The sequence below is a fragment of the Bubalus kerabau genome, chromosome 15, assembly GCF_029407905.1.
Source record: "Bubalus kerabau isolate K-KA32 ecotype Philippines breed swamp buffalo chromosome 15, PCC_UOA_SB_1v2, whole genome shotgun sequence".
Classification (NCBI taxonomy): domain Eukaryota; kingdom Metazoa; phylum Chordata; class Mammalia; order Artiodactyla; family Bovidae; genus Bubalus; species Bubalus kerabau.
Window position 1 is genome coordinate 18,033,793 of NC_073638.1, and position 18,728 is coordinate 18,052,520.

Consider the following 18,728-nt stretch of genomic DNA (forward strand, 5'->3'; position numbering starts at 1 on the left):
CAGAAAATAATGGTGTCAACCCAAATATCTTTTCCTTCAGTATTAATTTCTACTCACTAGGGATTTAGTGTTGGTGATAAAAGTTTTAATTCATTCATTCATGAAGACATAATAGAATTAAAACTAGACCAACCCAGTTACAGAAATACCAAAACTATAGGTGGTTCAATCCTCTTTCTTAAAAAACAAAATTTATCTTTTTCAAATTTCTTTAGAAAGTGTACTTTATTTAAAAAGTGTGAATAATATATCCCATGATACAAAATTCTAGACATAGTAAATTTTAAAATAGCACAAAGGAAATATAAATATTCATTTTATCTTCTTATGTATATCTTTTATGCATTTATTTTCTTTTCCTAGGTTTGTATTTTTCATTGTTGTCCAATCTGATTCATACTTACAGTAAAAACATTTTAAATATCATAGACAGGTTTAAGGCAACAGTAAAAATTCCCTTCTCTCCATTCCCTCCTCAGATATTGGTGAATATCCTTTCAACCATATGGATACATTTTGTTTTTTTACATATATGGTGTCACACTATACATGTTCTTCTGTAACTTTTTTCATTGAACATTGTCATGAAAAGCTTTCATAATAGTGCATTTAGAGGTAACTCATTCTGTTTAATGGTTAAACTGTATTCCTTGATGTATAGATATCTATTTATCCAGCTCCCTCATGATGACTAACATGTTTCCAACATTTTATTGGGTTTTTCTGGTGGTTCAAATGGTAAGAATCCACCTGTAATGCAGGAGACCTGGGTTTGGTCCCTGGGATGGGAAGATCCCCTGGAGAAGCGAATGGCTACCCACTCCAGTATTCTTACCTGTAACAAAACGTTAATAGCTTATTTTTTATAAATGTAGTTATTATATTAACTTACGTACAGTCCATGGGGTCGCAAAGAGTTGGACACAACTGAGCAACTAACACTCTCACATATCCTCACAGCCATCTCCTCCACAGGATCCAGTCACTGCACAGCTTGCCCTTTATTTTATACTCGTGCACTGGTGCTTTGAGCAGCTGGTGTGCAGTAGTGTTTTCCATGGACAGATGCTATAGATGCCTGGTTATATCCGGCTCTTTGCAACCCCATGGACTGTAGCCCGCCAGGCTCCTCTGTCCATGGGATTTTCCAGGCAAGAGTACTGGAGTGGGTCACCATTTAGTCCTCCAGGGGATCTTCCTGACCAAGGGATAAAACCCATATCTCCTGCATCTTCTGTATTGCAGGCAGATTCTTTATACTGGTGAACACCAGGGAGGCCTTGGTTTTGATTACACTGTTATAAAATGTGGTTTTGCTTTCATCTAGTTTAAAAAAAATTCTGTGTCCCTATTGATGTTCAGTAAAGAATAGATATGGCTAACTTAAAGTGGTCACACTGTTTTCCAGGTTAGGTAAATATTTCAATTAGAAGAGTAAATATTTTTAAATTGGGAGTGTGGATATTTCCTGTTTGGGGAGTGTGTTCTTTAATGAATTGAGTTTCAGATTGGTGATATTACAAGGAGTGTGTAATGAATTTCTGGGCTGTAAGTCTTAAGACTACACCCTGTCCTAAAAGGTAAACTAAATTTCCAAAGTTGTTATCTTAGTAATATAGCACAGTGAAATACAGAAGGGGTACAGTGAAGAATAGATGCTTGCTTTTGTCATTAGCTTGTTAATGAATACCAAGATATCAGGCTTCCTGGAGCTTGTTGGAGAGGTATTCAAGCATTCCTTTTAAGATTAAAAAGAATTAAAGATCCCTACCTGGCTACAGTTATCATTTATCTATTCAAATATATAGATAATGAAGGTACCCATAGGATGTTCTCATCTATTTTTAAAAATTGGGTGATGGGTGTCCAACTCAGATCAACTGGGAATTATTAGCTTAAGGCACTAAATCTCTGCTTAATTTTGTCTTGGACCTTGAGTAAAGCTTAGTTAAAAGGATATGAATGAGCTTTAAAATAATTTCCCTCCACAGTATCCAAGCTACCTTTAAAAACAGAGTCATTCTCATCTTCCTTAATTATTCATATCAGACCTTCCAAGAGGAAACTTTCTATTACTGAATACCAAAAGCAGCTTGTAGCGCCCTGCAAAAATATATTTTCTTTATAACTGGAAGGGGAAGAGGGAAAGTGAACAAGGGATGGAAACAAACCAATAAATACAATGTAAATAGTTTCATAGAAAGTTATTTATATTTTGGCAAGCCTCTCTATCTATTATGATCCCTAAGTTTTCTTTTTAGAGAAACTATGATGATGATAATAGCGGTTTTTACTGAAAAGATATTGATATACTAAGATATTTGGTAATACTTACTCTAATATTGCCCTGTCCATCCACATAGCATGAAACCATCAAGAGAAGCAGTCCCCCGCATCCAGCCTTCCAGGCTGTCTTCACAGTCTTCACAGCTTAGATTCCATCTGTATGCTGCCATGAAAGTTGTTGCTGGCACACATAGGAGTGTGAATCTGGACTAACTTAAAGCTCTTGTCTTAAAGGCCTTTTCCTGTGGCATTGGCACAAAGATGCGCTGTCATCTGGCTGAGGAACAAGTTCCATTCCATCACGTATTTCAGGTTTGCTCAACTGGCGTTCAGCGTATTTCTGGAATGTGGAAAGATTAGTCCAAACTTCATTCCACTGAACCATCCCCACTCACGCTATTGTTTCTAGTTGCTGTGTATCTTCAGACTAAAACCAAAGGTCTGATTTATTTCCCTCCTAAAGTGACATTTTAACTTTAGTTATGGCAGAAAGTGAAGAGGAACTTGGAGAAGGCGATGGCACCCCACTCCAATACTGTTGCCTGGAAAATCCCACGGACAGAGGAGCCTGGTAGGCTGCAGTCCATGGGGTCCCTGGGAGTCGGACACGACTGAGTGACTTCACTTTCACTTTTCACTTTCATGCATTGGAGAAGGAAATGGCAACCCACTCCAGTGTTCTTGCCTGGAGAATCCTAGGGACGGGGGAGCCTGGTGGGCTGCAGTCTATGGGGTCGCACAGAGTCGGACACGACTGAAGCGACTTAGCAGCAGTAGAAGAGGAACTAAAAAGCCTCTTGATGAAAGTGAAAGTGGAGAGTGAAAAAGTTGGCTTAAAGCTCAACATTCAGAAAACAAAGATCATGGCATCCAGTCCCATCACTTCATGGGAAATAGATAGGGAAACAGTGGAAACAGTGTCAGACTTTATTTTTCTGGGCTCCAAAATCACTACAGATGGTGACTGCAGCCATGAAATTAAAAGACGCTTACTCCTTGGAAGCAAAGTTATGACCAACCTAGGTAGCATATTCAAAAGCAGAGACATTACTTGGCCAACAAAGCTTTGTCTAGTCAAGGCTATGGTTTTTCCTGTGGTCATGTATGGATGTGAGAGTTGGACTGTGAAGAAGGCTGAGCACTGAAGAATTGATGCTTTTGAACTGTGGTGTTGGAGAAGACTCTTGAGAGTCCCTTGGACTGCGAGGAGACCCAACCAGTCCATTCTGAAGGAGATCAGCCCTGGGATTTCTTTGGAAGGAATGATGCTAAAGCTGAAACTCCAGTACTTTGGCCACCTCATGTGAAGAGTTGACTCATTGGAAAAGACTCTGATGCTGGGAGGGATTGGGGGCAAGAGGAGAAGGGAACGACAGAGGATGAGATGGCTGGATGGCATCACTGACTCGATGGACATGAGTCTCAGTGAACTCCAGGAGTTGGTGATGGACAGGGAGGCCTGGCGTGCTGCGATTCATGGGGTCACAAAGAGTCGGACACGACTGAGCGACTGATCTGATCTGATCTGATGATAGGCACTAGTGTGCTATTTCATAATCTTACAAGGAACCCCAATCCACTATTTTATGCATAGGTAAGACTCCTCTTGGAAAGGGACATCAAACAAATTGTCCCTGCTTGAACAACAGCACTTCTTGAATTCATCCTCCGCATGTTAATAAATAATTAACATTGTTGAATATTCAAATCAGTGAACAAAGACAATAAGCATCTCAAAGTAAAGTCTGTAGTTTTTATACATCCTTCCCTTTAGGCCTGTAGTCATATACGTTTTGCAAATGGTGATGGGACTGTGAAATGTCCCTCCACTTTGGCCACTGACTGAAATATTCCTTTACATCGGGTTTTTCAGTCCTGTGGTTCCTCAGTACGCATGCTTCCACGTCCTCAGATCGTGCAGCGCTGTAGTGTGCATGTACGTGCTCAGTTGTGTCTGACTCTTGTGACCCCATGTAGCCCACCAAGCTCCTCTGTCCATGGGATTCTCCAGGCAAGAATACTGGAGCAGGTTGCCATTTCCTTCTCCAGGGGATCTTTCTTATCCAGGGATCAAACCCACATCTCCTACATCTCCTACATTGGCAGACGGATTCTTTATCACTGAGATACAAGGGAAGCCTCAGTACTGTAATATTTACTACTAAAAAAAAAAATCCACCTATAAATGGACCTGCATGGTTCAAACCCATTTTATTCAAGGGTCAAGGGTCAACTTTTCATGTTTGTTTTATACAACAAATTAAATATTTGCTTTCCACCCTGTACTGACAGCAAAAGCACGAATCCTAATTAATAAGGAGAATGAAGAGGTGGATATTTTGAGCAGAAAGAGATGTTAATGATCTCGAGTCTAACCCTCCTGTTTTCCATATGAGGAAAGATATTCTCTGAGGTTCAGAGCTTTTAATCTATATTTGTAAGGTCTCTATAAGCACTGTTCTTCTAAAAACTGAATGGAGATAAAAATATGGTGGCCACAAAGGGACTTAGCACTATCTTTCTATAGGTTGGTGCCTCAGTGTAGCCAGAGTTCCACAGGCTGACTCTTGACCCCCTTCAGAAGCAAGGACTCAGGCCATTTTTTGGCCTGAGGACATTCAACCAAGCAGGATGGATCCTCTGAACTGACCTGTAGTACTGTGTAATAGTAGCAGTAAAGCCGGTGTGGCTGTAGCAGATCCCTAGCAGTCAGCTGTCCTTCTTTTGCAATCTTCTTGGCTTCTTCATCATTTTCCTGAAAAGTTTAAAAAGAAACAATGAATGAAAATTACTCCTGCAACCCACAAAGAAAGCTAAGTGGGAGGTAGGACAGATGTAGGGTTGAACATGAACATCATGGGAGAGATGAAATGTGATGAAAATATAACTTCAGAATGAGGCTATGGAAACAGACAAAGTACTTTCCTGGACATCTCTGCTATATATGGAAATAATCGTGCATGGTTGGGATCCCCCTAGTGCAACAATCCACATACAGCCCCTATTGTGACTGTCTTGGTACTTTCCAAGCTACTCAGGGAATCTGGGGCTCATCATCTGTTCCCTCAATCTAACTCTGCTTGATATTAAAATACAAACTAGAATAGAATTAATTAGTTTTTATGCTAGAACATCTTATTTAAATATTTAGCTTGAACCAAAAAGTTGTTCTAAAAGGGTACTCATGAAAGACTATGTTATTGTTGTAATCAAAAATTCAGTTATTAGTACTCACCAGCTATTCCTTTAATACCAGGAATAGTCAATATTCCTAATTATATTTTTATAAAATATCTAATATTATATGATGCTGCTCCCAGGAAAAGCCATTTGCAAGCAATTCTGAGTCTTTATGAAGGGTCACAAAAATATTCTGTGTCAGATATCCAGTTGTTTCCATAGCCACATTGCTTCTCAGAAACAGAATAAAGACTTACAATGGAAGGGTAAATTTTATAATTTCACAATAAAATACAAGAGCTTTTTAGTATTCTTCCTTTAAAAGAAAGAATTCTTATTTTATGGAAAGCTTGTGATTATTGGGATGTTGTACAGCATGCATTCGTTAAGAACTTGTTATCCCGAGAAAACCATACATGCATCCCAATGTTCATTGCAGCACTATTTTTTTTTATTTTATTTTATTTTTAAACTTTACATAACTGTATTAGTTTTGCCAAATATCAAAATGAATCCACCACAGGTATACATGTGTTCCCCATCCTGAACCCTCCTCCCTCCTCCCTCCCCATTCCATCCCTCTGGGTCGTCCCAGTGCACCAGCCCCAAGCATCCAGTATCGTGCATTGAACCTGGACTGGCAACTCGTTTCATACATATTTTACATGTTTCAATGCCATTCTCCCAAATCTTCCCGCCCTCTCCCTCTCCAACAGAGTCCATAAGACTGTTCTATACATCAGTGTCTCTTTTGCTGTCTCGTACACAGGGTTATTGTTACCATCTTTCTAAATTCCATATATATGCGTTAGTATACTGTATTGGTGTTTTTCTTTCTGGCTTACTTCACTCTGTATAATAGGCTCCAGTTTCATCCACCTCATTAGAACTGATTCAAATGTATTCTTTTTAATGGCTGAATAATACTCCATTGTGTATATGTACCACAGCTTTCTTATCCATTCATCTGCTGATGGACATCTAGGTTGCTTCCATGTCCTGGCTATTATAATGCAGCACTATTTTTAACAGCCAAAATAGGGAAGCAACCTAAGTGTCCACTGACAGATAAATGGATAAAGAAGATGTGGTACATATACACAATGAAATATTACTCAGCCATGCTGCTGCTGCTAAGTCACTTCAGTCGTATCTGACTCTGTGTGACCCCATAGACGGAAGCCCACCAGGCTCCCCCGTCCCTGGGATTCTCCAGGCAAGAACACTGGAGTGGGTTGCCACTTCCTTCTCCAATATTACTCAGCCATAAAAAGTAGGAAATAATGCCACTTGCAGCAACATGGATGGACATAGAGAGTGTCACTACTGAGTGAAGTAAGACAGAGAAAGACAAATATATGATAGCATTTATGTGTGGAATATAAAAAAAAATGATACAAATGAATCTATTTGCAAAACAGAAATAGAGTCACAGATATAGAAAACAAATTCTGGTTTCCAAGAGGGAAAAGGGAGGGATAAATTGGGATATTAGGATTGACATATATGCAGTATAAAATAGATAACTAACAAGAACCTACTGTGTAGCACAGGGGACTCTACTCAGTCCTCTGTAATGACCTATATGGGAATAGAATCTAAAAAAGAATGGATATATGTGTATGTATAACTGATTCACTTTGCTGTTCAGCAGAAACTAACAACACTGTAAATCAACTTTACTCCAATAAAAAATTAATTTAAAAACTTGTGCCTTTTTTTCTAACTGGGAAAAACAAAAGGGTACCATAATTGCTTTAAATATTTTCTTGTGCATAAAGCACTTTAACCCTGGTCTTTTTAATCTGTAATTTGCATTTGGTGTGTGTTATTTTTATTTGGTGTGTGTGCATGAATAGTGATCCTTTAGAAAAACCTATATTCTATGTAACACTGTACGTCAAATCTTCTAAAACTCCTCGAACATATTGATAGGGGGCATTCAAAATGGTCCTGATGTTGATTCTTCCTGATGTTGATTTCAGGGAAACAAAAATTTCACAAAATAACATTTCATTTGCTTAAATTATGTCAAATTGTGTTATGATGAAACTTGTGTAACTAAATAATACTGGTGAACTTGTTATTGCCTAAAGAAATTAAAATTATGGAAAGCATACCTTGGCCCATTCAACTTTCTCTAGTAGATCACTAAGATTTCTTTTAATTGGAATATAATGTTTCCACGGCTTCAGTGCCATATAGAAATGTTCATAATATGGTGAGTCCTGCTTCAGAACCAAACTGTCACCAAGCATGAGATATGGATATCTATAAGCAGCCACAGTCCCATCCACATTCACTTGATACTTGTACTAAAAGATTAAAACAAACATAAAAGTTTTAGCAGTCATTTGCTTCACTTCTGTGTCCAGTCAACATTGTAATATTAAATATAAAGAAATTATTTTCCAAGTTAATATTTAGAAGCTTTACATTTTATTTTGTAACACACATCTTCTCTTTGTATTAAAATCATAAGCAGCATTCATCAGGTCAATTTTAAGAAATACAACATATTTAAAGATAAGGTGATAAATAATTTTAGGAAATAGGAATGGCTATTTTAACTATGTCTATGTAATGGGGAATTCAGATTTCTGTAACCAGGTAAGAAAACTATTTTCAAAGCTCTATATTTATTAAAGCTTAATATTGATAATAATTTACACTTTTATTTATACATGATTACATTTTTTCCTTATACCCACGTAAGTATGAAAAGGGAAGGCATTATCTCAAAGTTCGGTTTCAGAGCTGAGGAAACAGAAACCTGGAGAAGACTAAGGACTAGTGTGATGCTGGTGACATGGTACATATACTGTTGACATGTTTGTTGGATTAATAAACAAATTATATTTCTTTTTTAAATGATTTTGATATATATTTCAAAATCATTTTTCATTCAAGTATAATAATGTGAAGCAGATATTATCATCTCCTTTTTTATAAATGATAACACTCATTTCAGAGATCTTTATAAACCTCTATTGTATGAGGCCAAATCCCATGCTCTCTTCATTATACCACATTGAGAGGAAGAGGACATACAGATTTGGTAATTAATATTTTCTTTTTTTTTTCCAGGAATTTTTAAAAATTTTATTTTATTTAACTTAACAATATTGTATTGGTTTTGCCATATATCAAAATGAATATTTTCTTTTCTTTAACTTTACAATATTGTACTGGTTTTGCCATATATCAAAATGAGTATTTTCTTAAATAATTGGTACCAAGGGCTTTAGATTTTGTCACAGCCAGTTAGTTTTTGTCACGTTATTCACATCTCTATCTCCGTGAGCCTCATATACAGTGCTCTGAAGGAGCTGGGCAGGCTCACATATGTTAGAGGCAAGAGGTGCTAAAGAGATGATAGCCCAAAAGTTAGTAGCAGAGGCAGGACTAGAGGTGGGACTTGAACATCATTTTACTAGAATGAAATTCAAACTCTTTTTATTTACAAGATCATTTTATGTGAGACATTTATATTCCCAGTTTATTAAAAAAATACAAAAAAGAGAAAAACATGGAAATATACCAAAATCCTAAACTAATCCTTGTACTATATTTTGAGTACCAAATACAGTTCTGAGCTATTTGTAGACAAAGTTAACAACAAACAAAAAAGAAATTGCATGAGTTTTGTAATTCTCTGTGTCTGAAAAGAACGTGTGTGCTGGGTCATAAAATCTGGGTAGAAATCTGCCCAACCCCAGCTGTTTGTTTGACTTTTAACACAAGTTCATCACTTCATATCTATCCAGGAAGACCTAATCACATACCTTAAAGAAGTCAAAGAAACCTATCAATTTAGCTTTTCCAAGCTCCTTTTCTTTCTCTTGGAAGAAGAAGTATCCTGTGATTCCTGCGTCTAGTAGCTGTGGATTTTCCTTGGACAGCTGCACCAACTGGAGCCTCTCCTCTCGGCTATCTCTACCTCTGAAGAAAGCTTTCTCTGTTTTGTTGATCCAGGAAGGTCCTAGATGTTTGAGACCATAAAAAAAATACTAATATGAATTTGACATTTTTGTATTATGGTAAGTATAGTCATCTTTAATCTACCTTTGTTATTTAAGATGCTAAAGCTCTTTTATCATCAATACATCTTCTAAAGTAAGTGTAACTTCTGAAAAATATGCTCTAATTTTTATCCTTTTGTGTACTAATGATAACTCCCTCAAAAGGTTGAGTTCCTGTGGTATGACTTCAGGAATTATCCAAAACAATGCTGGATCAAGTTAAAAGCAAAAAGAGATTCCATGACTTGGTTCACATTAGTTTCTTCACATTAGTTAACACTTCTTTTGTGCTTCACACACACACACACACACACACACAACAGACTAGACTGTCATTCTTAGAGTGACTATAACAAACTATACAATTAAGTAACACCCACACAACTTTAATTCTTAGGTCACTCAGAATTTTGAGCACATCAATTTGAATACACTGAAGAATTTTTCTAATAAGCTGTTAAATGAAAATACATATGTATAACTAAACTATGTATATATATTTATATTCTCTCTTTCCTGGGAGGGAAATAATCAGGAAGAATTAATTTAGATCTCTTTCTATCATTCTAAAAAGAAGTCATTAGTTAACACTTCTCAGTGTTCTAAGGGATAAATCATAAATCACAGAAACTAGGGGGTGGCCAACCACTTTACTATTTTAGCACACTTTTCAGGAATTTACCGATATCAAATAAAAAGTAGGTCAGTTTTCATTTCCCATTATCTTTAGAGACTTTACAAGGAGTCTCTAGTCTTGTCTACAAAATAAGTCCACTTGAACTGATCTAAATAGAAATGAACCCTTGTAAAGACAGGCAGTGTTTTTTTCTACTCAGGGAGTTCAGTTTAATAAAATGGTGTGTATTACCATAAACCTAAGGCCATTAAATAGGAGGGAAGGAATTCAGATTGTAAAGGATCAAGAGAGACAGAAACAGGGAAGAGAATTTCTTACTGGAGGCTGTAATATCCAAATTATATCATAGTTATCTTACATATGAATATAACTTTATATTTTTCAGAATTCTCCTTTATTTCATCCAGCAATATAAAGGCACTGGAGTCACCATTAAGTGAAAGTTTTACCAAATACATATGTTTATGGGACTTCTCTGGTGGTCCAGTGGTTAAGGATCCACCTTGCAATGCAGGGGAGGCAGGTTTGATCCCTGGTGGGGTAACTAAGGTCTCATGTGCCACGGAGCAACTTAGGCCACGCAGGATAACTACTGAGCCTGCGCACCACAACTAGAGAGTCTGAGTGGCAACAAAAAATCCTACATGATGCAATGAAGATCCCCCATGTTGCAACTAAGACCCAATGCAGCCAAATAAATAAATAATACAATTTTAAAAAGAAAATGAACAAAAAAATTTTTAAAATATATTTTCAAATGGTATTTACATGTGACCAACTCAAAGGAGACTCAGTTATAGTAGATTTTGGACATTAGTAGCCCAGATCATGTATCTTTGATTTTTGAATTAGAAGAATCCTAAACAAAAACCACTTTAGAGTTCAGACTGCTGTTTTTCTCTTTTCCTGGTTAGAAAAGAAGAACAATGGTTATTTAAATATATAGACGTACTCTCTCTGAGTGAACATTCCTTTCACCTTTTTTACTTTTAAGCTTTTTCTTAGAGAATGACTTTTACCTGTATTTCCCTGAATAGATAGGAGATCATTTGTAACACCCCTCAAAGCTTCAAGTGTGGAGTGGGTGATGTCATATGTTGGAAGGATAACATCTTGTGAATCCAGAGAGCCACACCATGAAATGATAGGTAAAGGGCCAGGGGTTTCATTGACTTTTCGATGCTCCAAAGGCCAGTCTCCAAGATTAACATAAAATTCCAAATCTGGGAGAAGGACCTAAATAAACAAAAGAATGTTTATCAGTGTCAGGAAGACCTGTCTTTGATACTAAATTCTTTGGTTCTTTGACTTTTAAAATTTTCTGATAAATTTTAAAATATAAGAGAGAAGGATGCTTCTCAGTCATCAGTAGTATCAGATAATTGAGGGGCTTCCCCAGTGGCTCAGTGGTAAAGAATCTGCCTACCAATGCAGGAGACACAGGTTCAATGCCTGGGTAGGGAAGATCCCACATGCTGCAGGGCGACTAAGCCCACGGGCCACAACTACTGAGCCCACGTGCTGCAACTACTGAAGCCTGCATGCCCTATGGCCCGTGTTCAGCAACAGGAGAACCCACAGCCATGAGAAGCCCTCACACCACAGCTAGAGAGTAGCCCCCACTCACCACAACTAGAGAAAAGCCTGTGCAGCAACAAAGACCAAGCACACCCAAAAATAAACAAATACATAAATTTTTTTTTTTTTAAGAAAGAAAATCAAGGGTGAGGATGATGCATGACAATTCACTTAAGCAGGAATTAGCCACCTCTCTTCAGAGCCGGCATTTAAAACTTGTGTGTATGTAACTATAGGTATGGAAACTTTGCAGAAAGGCGTGAATGAAGGGAAGGGCAAAGGGATATGATTCTTCACCCTAGTGCTCCCCTACTATCATTTAGTAGCTTATTTAATAAGGGATTCCCTGGTGGCTCAAACCGTAAAGAGCCTGCCTGCAATGCAGGAGACCTGGGTTCAATCCCTGGGTTGGGTAGATCCCCTTGAGAAGGAAATGGCAACCCACTCCGGTATTCTGGCCTGGAGAATCCCATGGATGGAGGAGCCAGGTGGGCTATAGTCCATAAGCTCCACATCAGAAGTTTTCACTGTAGAGGAGGATTTCTCAATCTTGGCACCACTGACATTTTGGTCTGGATAATTCTATCCTGAGGGCGTTGTCCTGCACATTGTAGAATTAGCAGAATCCCTGGCCTCTAGCCACCAGGTGCAGTAGCAAGTCCCCAGTTGCAACATTGCCAAATTCCTCTCAGAGGCAAATCATTCCTAGTTGAAAACCACATAAGCACAGAGATACAGAAACACAGGGCAGAGTGGACTGGTGGTAGTCCAGGAAGAAGGAACTGCCCTTAGGATCAGATGCCCATAATATGCTCACATGACGGGCTGATGGGGAGGCAGGAGGCAGCTGCTATTTAAAATAAGAATTGATTGCAGTCCCATATTTCATATGCTTGGGAATATATAACTCATATCAGGAAAGGTGGTTTTTGGGTAAGAAAACTACCTTCATGGCCTTTCTAGATGAGAAAGGTAAAAAAAAATGCCCATTCTTCCTCCTTTATTCTGCACGATTGGGAATAAGGAATAAAAAAGGTAGTTTGAATTGCTCTGCTTAAGAGGATTTATAGGAGTTTTGTAAATATGGAAAGAGGGGCTGAATAGAGGGATAGAAGGAGGAGGTGCTGGGGATATGAAATCTTTTGGAAGACAGAAGCTCCAATCATGTTTCATAAGAAGCCTAGACATGAAGATCAGGGTCAGCCAGTGAGAAATTCCCAGAGGTAAGGATGACTGAGAGTCTTATTTTACACAGGGATGTCTATTTCTACATTTTAGGATTTTTGTTTTGCTTATTCTGCATTGGCACAAAATAACCTCTTTCTGGTACCTCAACATTCAACAAAGTGTACCATACACGAGATCTTTTAGAAGCACTTAGGATTAAAACAATGAAAATGTGTCCTAAGTTCAACTTATTTTGAGGTGACAAGAAGAAAACTGCTGCAGGAAGTGAAATCTGAATGGAAGGAGTACTCAGCAGGAACGGGGAAGCTGAAGAAGTCACCTTGCAACTATAAACGTCTGGGAGTTCACAGAAGACTTGGGAGAGTGCTATACGGTCTACCTACCTGAGATGAGGGCTCAAACTATTTAACTTAAATATTAAAGGAAAGAGAAATCCAACTGATCCATACTTAGGTGGTAGAGAGATGTACATTTTCAAGCCTGGAATCCATTTTCATTCTTTACTATTATTATTCTAAGAATTAAATGTTACAAATAAATACTTAAACTATTTTGGTTTTGGAATCAATGAATTCATTCTCATACCTTTCTTGCTAGTGACAGCAAAATCTCATCTGAGAACATTTTGAAGTCTGTGTATTTCCCTAAAGATCTTCGGTAGATGTGGTTATTGAGAATCGTGTAATGAACAATAGCACCCCTCTCATCCCCAAACCTTTTCGGAACTTCAATTAGCATCTGCTGGAGATTAATGCTGGGGAAAGAAGCAAAATCTTTTTCAATCTGTGGTTCCTTGTCTGGACAAGACAGAGTTTTCTGCCAGGCCTGAGGATCCTCTTCTGGACACTCACAGTACTCATGGTACACTGGTCCTAAGGAAAGCAAAACATGTGGAATGCCAAGCTCCGTTAACAAGCAACGCAACACAGGGAGTTGTTTCTGCCACTGCTGTGAGCATGGGATGACTTCTTGGTAAACTCTAAGATTATCCAGACAGGGATAATCTACTGTAAACAAATCAGTGGTAAAAGTAATGTCAGAGTCTTGTGCTCTTACCTTCTGTCCCGTTTTCACCCCACCCTAGATAACCTAGTATAGCATATACTCTCTCAATGTAACATATAGCATATTATCTCCCAGTGTAACCTACTCATTCAATTCATTGATAAATTTATTTCCAATGAGCTATAAATGGCTGATGAGCATAAAACTTACCTTTCAACAAGGAAAAAGAAAATGTATTCCTTTTTAGGCATGATTATGTAGTAAGGCTGGTGATTTTTAAAGACAAGATAAGGTCTCTTCCTCTGAATTCCTAAAATTACCTCTATCAGCACATCTCAAAAAGGAAATATGAAACTCAGGGACATCTTGAAGTATAAGCTTAAAGTGGTCAGACATAAATATGAAACTATTCTGAAGACTCATTTAAAAAAGAATTTGTACAAAATTTACCTTATTTCACAATATATCCATATTTAATATAAAAATAATTTTAAAAGCTAATTTTCTTGAGGATTTCTACTTCAGACCAGCATAAGAAATAGGGATCAATTTAGCATCCTACCGAAAACTACAAAAATACAGATAAAATATATGATACAATAGTTTTTTAAGACATTGGACATCAGGCAATGAATAGAGTTTGAGAGATGACAAACAAATGAGGTAAACTCTATAGTTCCTCAAGTTTACTGCCCAAGGGAGTTTCTAGGTTGTACAACAGGCAGGAACAATCTGGGCAGAGCCCAGAAGTCTCACTGAGTTGAGACAGAGCTGAAAGTCCAAGGCAGCTAGAAGTTGTAGAACATACTGCACAGAGACAGAATTCCAGAGATCTGTACAAGGTTCCTCTCAAATATTTAAAGCATACTGATCAATATATATGTTTGAATAAACTGTCCAAAACAAAGAAAGAACTATCCATAAGGCCATAAGGATTAGAGGCAATAATACCCATGGTTCATACAGGGCTGGAAAAAGTGCCTATTCATACAAACCAAACTGGAAAGCATCCTAATTCATAGAGGTTGGACAGAATATGCAGAGATGTATTGCCTGAGTAGTAAGGAATAATTAGCCCTAGACTAAACATGGCTCTGGGCCTGCCTAATAAATTGTAAAAGAAAATTTGAAGGATCAACTTACTTCCAAACAACTTAATTGCATCCTAGAGAAAAGCTCAAGATGAGAAAGCATTGAGCAATGAGAAATACACTGGATAGAATTAATGACAAATTGAACATAATAGAAAGAAAGATTGTAAACTTAAACATATAAAAACTATACAAAATGAAATGGAGAAAAATATAATTTTAAATGAAAAGAGCATAATTGAGTCATGGGATAATTTCAAGCCTAATGTATGGGTAATTAGAATTCTTGGAGGAGAGCTGAGATAGAACAGAAAAAATATTTGAAGAACTTATGGCCATTTTTATGCTGGATTTGATGAAAGCTATACACCCAAAGATCCACAAACCTCAAGCATAAGAAATATGAAGAAAACTACATCAAAGCACATAATAATCAAATTGTTCAAAAAAAGTGATAAAGAGAAAAATATTTAGCAGGGGATCAAAGATATAGAAAATGGCAGATTTATAACTGGAAATAATGAAAGTGAGCAGATATAGAAGACAGCAGAACAATATATTTAAGTACTCAAAGGGAAAAAAAACTGTCAATCAAAAGCAAAGGAGAAAAGGAAAGAATAACCCATTTGAATGCAGAGTTCCAAAGAATAGCAAGGAGAGATAAGAAAGACTTCCTCAGTGATCAATGCAAGAAAACAGAGGAAAACAATAGAATGAGAAAGACTAGAGATCTCTTCAAGAAAATTAGAGATACCAAGGGAACATTTCATGCAAAGATGGGCACAATAAAGGACAGAAACAGTATGGACCTAACAGAAGAAGAAGATATTAAGAAGAGGTGGCAGGAATACACAGAAGAACTATACAAAAAAGATCTTCATGACCCAGATAACCATGATGGTGTGATCACTCACCTAGAGCTAGACATCCTGGAATGCAAAGTCAAGTGGGCCTTAGGAAGCATCACTAGGAACAAAGCTAGTGGAGGTGATGGAATTCCAGTTAAGCTATTTCAAATTCTAAAAGATGATGCTGTGAAACTCAATATGCCAGCTAATCTGGAAAACTCAGCAGTGGTCACAGGACTGGAAAAGGTCAGTTTTCATTCCAATCCCAAAGAAAGGCAGTGCCAAAGAAGGTTCAAGCTATTGCACAATTGCACTCATCTCACATGCTAGCAAAGTAATGCTCAAAATTCTCCAAGTCAGGCTTCAACAGTACGTGAACTGAGAACTTCCAGATGCTCACGCTGGATTTACAAAAGGCAAAGGAATCAGAGATCAAATTGCCAACATACATTGGATCATAGAAAAAGCAAGAGAGTTCCAGAAAAACATCTACTTTTGCTTCATTGATTACACTAAAGCCTTTGACTGTGTGGATCACAACAAACTGAGGAAAATTCAAGAGACGGAAATACCAGACCACTTTACCTGCCTCCTGAGAAATCTGTATGCAGGTCAAGAAGAAACAGTTAGAACCATACATGGAACAATGCACTGGTTCCATACTGGGGAAGGAGTATGTCAAGGCTGTATATTGTCCCCCTGTTTATTTAACTTATATGCAAAGTACATCATGTGAAATGCTGGGCTGGATGAAGCACAAGCTGGAATCAAGATTGCCGGGAGAAATATCAATAACCTCAGATATGCACATGACACTACCCTTATGGCAGAAAGTGAAGAGGAACTAAAGAGTCTCTTGATGAAAGTGAAAGAGGAGAGTGAAAAGCTGGTTTAAAACTCAACATTCAAAAGACAAAGATCATGACATCCAGTCCCATCACTTCATGGGAAATAGATGGGGAAACAATGGAAACAGTGACAGACTTTATTTTCTTGGGCTCCAAAATCACTGCAGATGGTGACAGCAGCCATGAAATTGAAAGTTGCTTGCTCCTTGGGAGAAAAGCTATGACCAACCTAAACAGCACATTAAAAAGCAGAAACATTACTTTGTCGACAAAGGTCCATCTGGTCAAAGCTATGGTTTTTCAAGTTGTCATGTATGGATATGATAGTTGAACCATAAAGAAAGCTGAGAACTGAAGAATTGATGCTTTCGAACTGTGGTGTTGGAGAAGACTCTTGGGAGTCCCTTGGACAGCCAGGAGATCCAACCAGTCAATCCTAAAGGAAATCAGTCCTGAATATTCATTGGAAGGACTGATGCTGAAGCTGAAACTCTCATACTTTGGCCACCTGATGCAGAGAACTGACTCTTAGAAAAGATCCTGATGCTGGGAAAGATTGAAGGCATGAGGAGAAAGGAATGACAGAGGATGAGATGGTTGGATGGCATCACCAGCTCGATGGACATGAGTTTGAGCAAGCTCTGGGAGATGGTGATGGACAGGGAAGCCTGACATGCTGCAGTCCATGGGGTTGCAAACAGTCAGACATGACTGAGCAACTGAACTGAATAATTTTACCTGGCAAAATATCTCTCAAAAATAAAGACAAAATAAAGATATTTTCAGATATCTAAAAGCTGGAAGAACTAGTCATCATCATCCTCACATTAAATGAAAAGTTAATAGGAATTCTTTAGGTAGAAGGCAAATAGTACTAAATGAAAACATGTATCTATGAAAAAGAATGAAGAGTACTAAATATGGTAACTATCTGGGTAAATACACAAGAATATTTTTGCTTGTCATTTAAATCTCTTTAAATTACTTAGTTGTTCTCTCCCCTAAGATATTAAGAGAATTGAATTCCAGGAGGTATATATATCACATTTATCCTTTTGCACATGTCTTTAACAACATCATAATGCAATCTGAAAGCCATGGGTTCTACACATAAGGCTGGCTCTGGTTTATGTAATAATTACTTACCTTTCAAAATATAGGGAGACTGAGCAACATGTTCATCACCATAAAGGACTTCTATCTTCAGCCCTTTACTGACAGTTTCATACATCCTATATCGCATCAAAAATGTTCCATCATTCCTGTCCAAAGGTTTAGGGACATGAATCCGAACTAACTCTTTAGGTGACAGAGATTTGATTACTACTCTGAATAGTGTTTGACCTGGGAGGGATAAAAAAAAGTATAATTAATTCTATTTCATGGTTCTGTTTCACAGTTTATTTTTTATTCTATTTAGCTTTCATAGAAGTTTATTATTTTTACCATTTCATCAATGGTAAACAAAATTATTTTAGTTTTGAAGATCTTTGACACCAGGAACTATATTTGGTTTAGGTCTTCTAAACCAAGCAACAGAGGCCTGCAGCTCAAGGCAGCAGAAGAGAAGGACGTGTGCTCATCTCCTGTGAGAGCACCAGAATTGCAACTAGTTATTGAAGAATCACTAGCAGAATGCTGGGACCCAATAAAATAAGATATCCCACACCAAAAGACAAGGAAGAAGCTGGAGTGAGATGGTAGGAGAGGTGCAATCATGAAAAAGTCAACTCCCATACTGACCAGATGGGTGACCGACAAACTGGAGTAAAATAATACCAAAGAAGTTCTCCCACATTGTGAAGGTTCTGAATCACATGTCAGTCTTCCCAGCCTGGGGATCTAACAAGGTAACTGGGAATCCCCAGGGAATCTGACCTTGAAAACTAGCAGGACTTGATTATAGGACTTCCACAGGACTGGGGGAAAAGACTCCAGTCTTGCAGGGTACAAACAAAATCTTGTGCGCACCAAGACCCTGAGGAAAGGAGCACTGACCCCACAGGAGACTGAACAAAACTACCTGCCAGTGTTTGAGGGTCTCC

General features: G+C 37.8%; 1 protein-coding gene across 4 annotated transcripts in view; it reads right to left on the reverse strand.

Annotated features, from left to right (window-relative positions):
- Positions 1-218: 218 nt before the first annotated feature.
- POGLUT3 (protein O-glucosyltransferase 3) overlaps positions 219-18,728 on the reverse strand; it is a 35,324-nt gene continuing 16,814 nt past the window's right edge. For 2 of the 4 annotated variants that reach the window (XM_055547813.1, XM_055547815.1), the window contains exons 2-8: positions 17,830-18,027; positions 13,477-13,763; positions 11,145-11,361; positions 9,252-9,448; positions 7,587-7,781; positions 4,937-5,041; positions 1,842-2,626 (exon numbers count right to left, since the gene is read on the reverse strand). In XM_055547813.1, coding sequence (XP_055403788.1) covers positions 2,501-2,626; positions 4,937-5,041; positions 7,587-7,781; positions 9,252-9,448; positions 11,145-11,361; positions 13,477-13,763; positions 17,830-18,027 — 1,325 coding nt within the window. In that variant the 3' untranslated portion in view covers positions 1,842-2,500. Of the gene's footprint in view, positions 836-1,841; positions 2,627-4,936; positions 5,042-7,586; positions 7,782-9,251; positions 9,449-11,144; positions 11,362-13,476; positions 13,764-17,829; positions 18,028-18,728 lie in introns of those variants that run through there. The other 2 variants (XR_008702802.1, XM_055547816.1) reach the window with 2 other exon arrangements.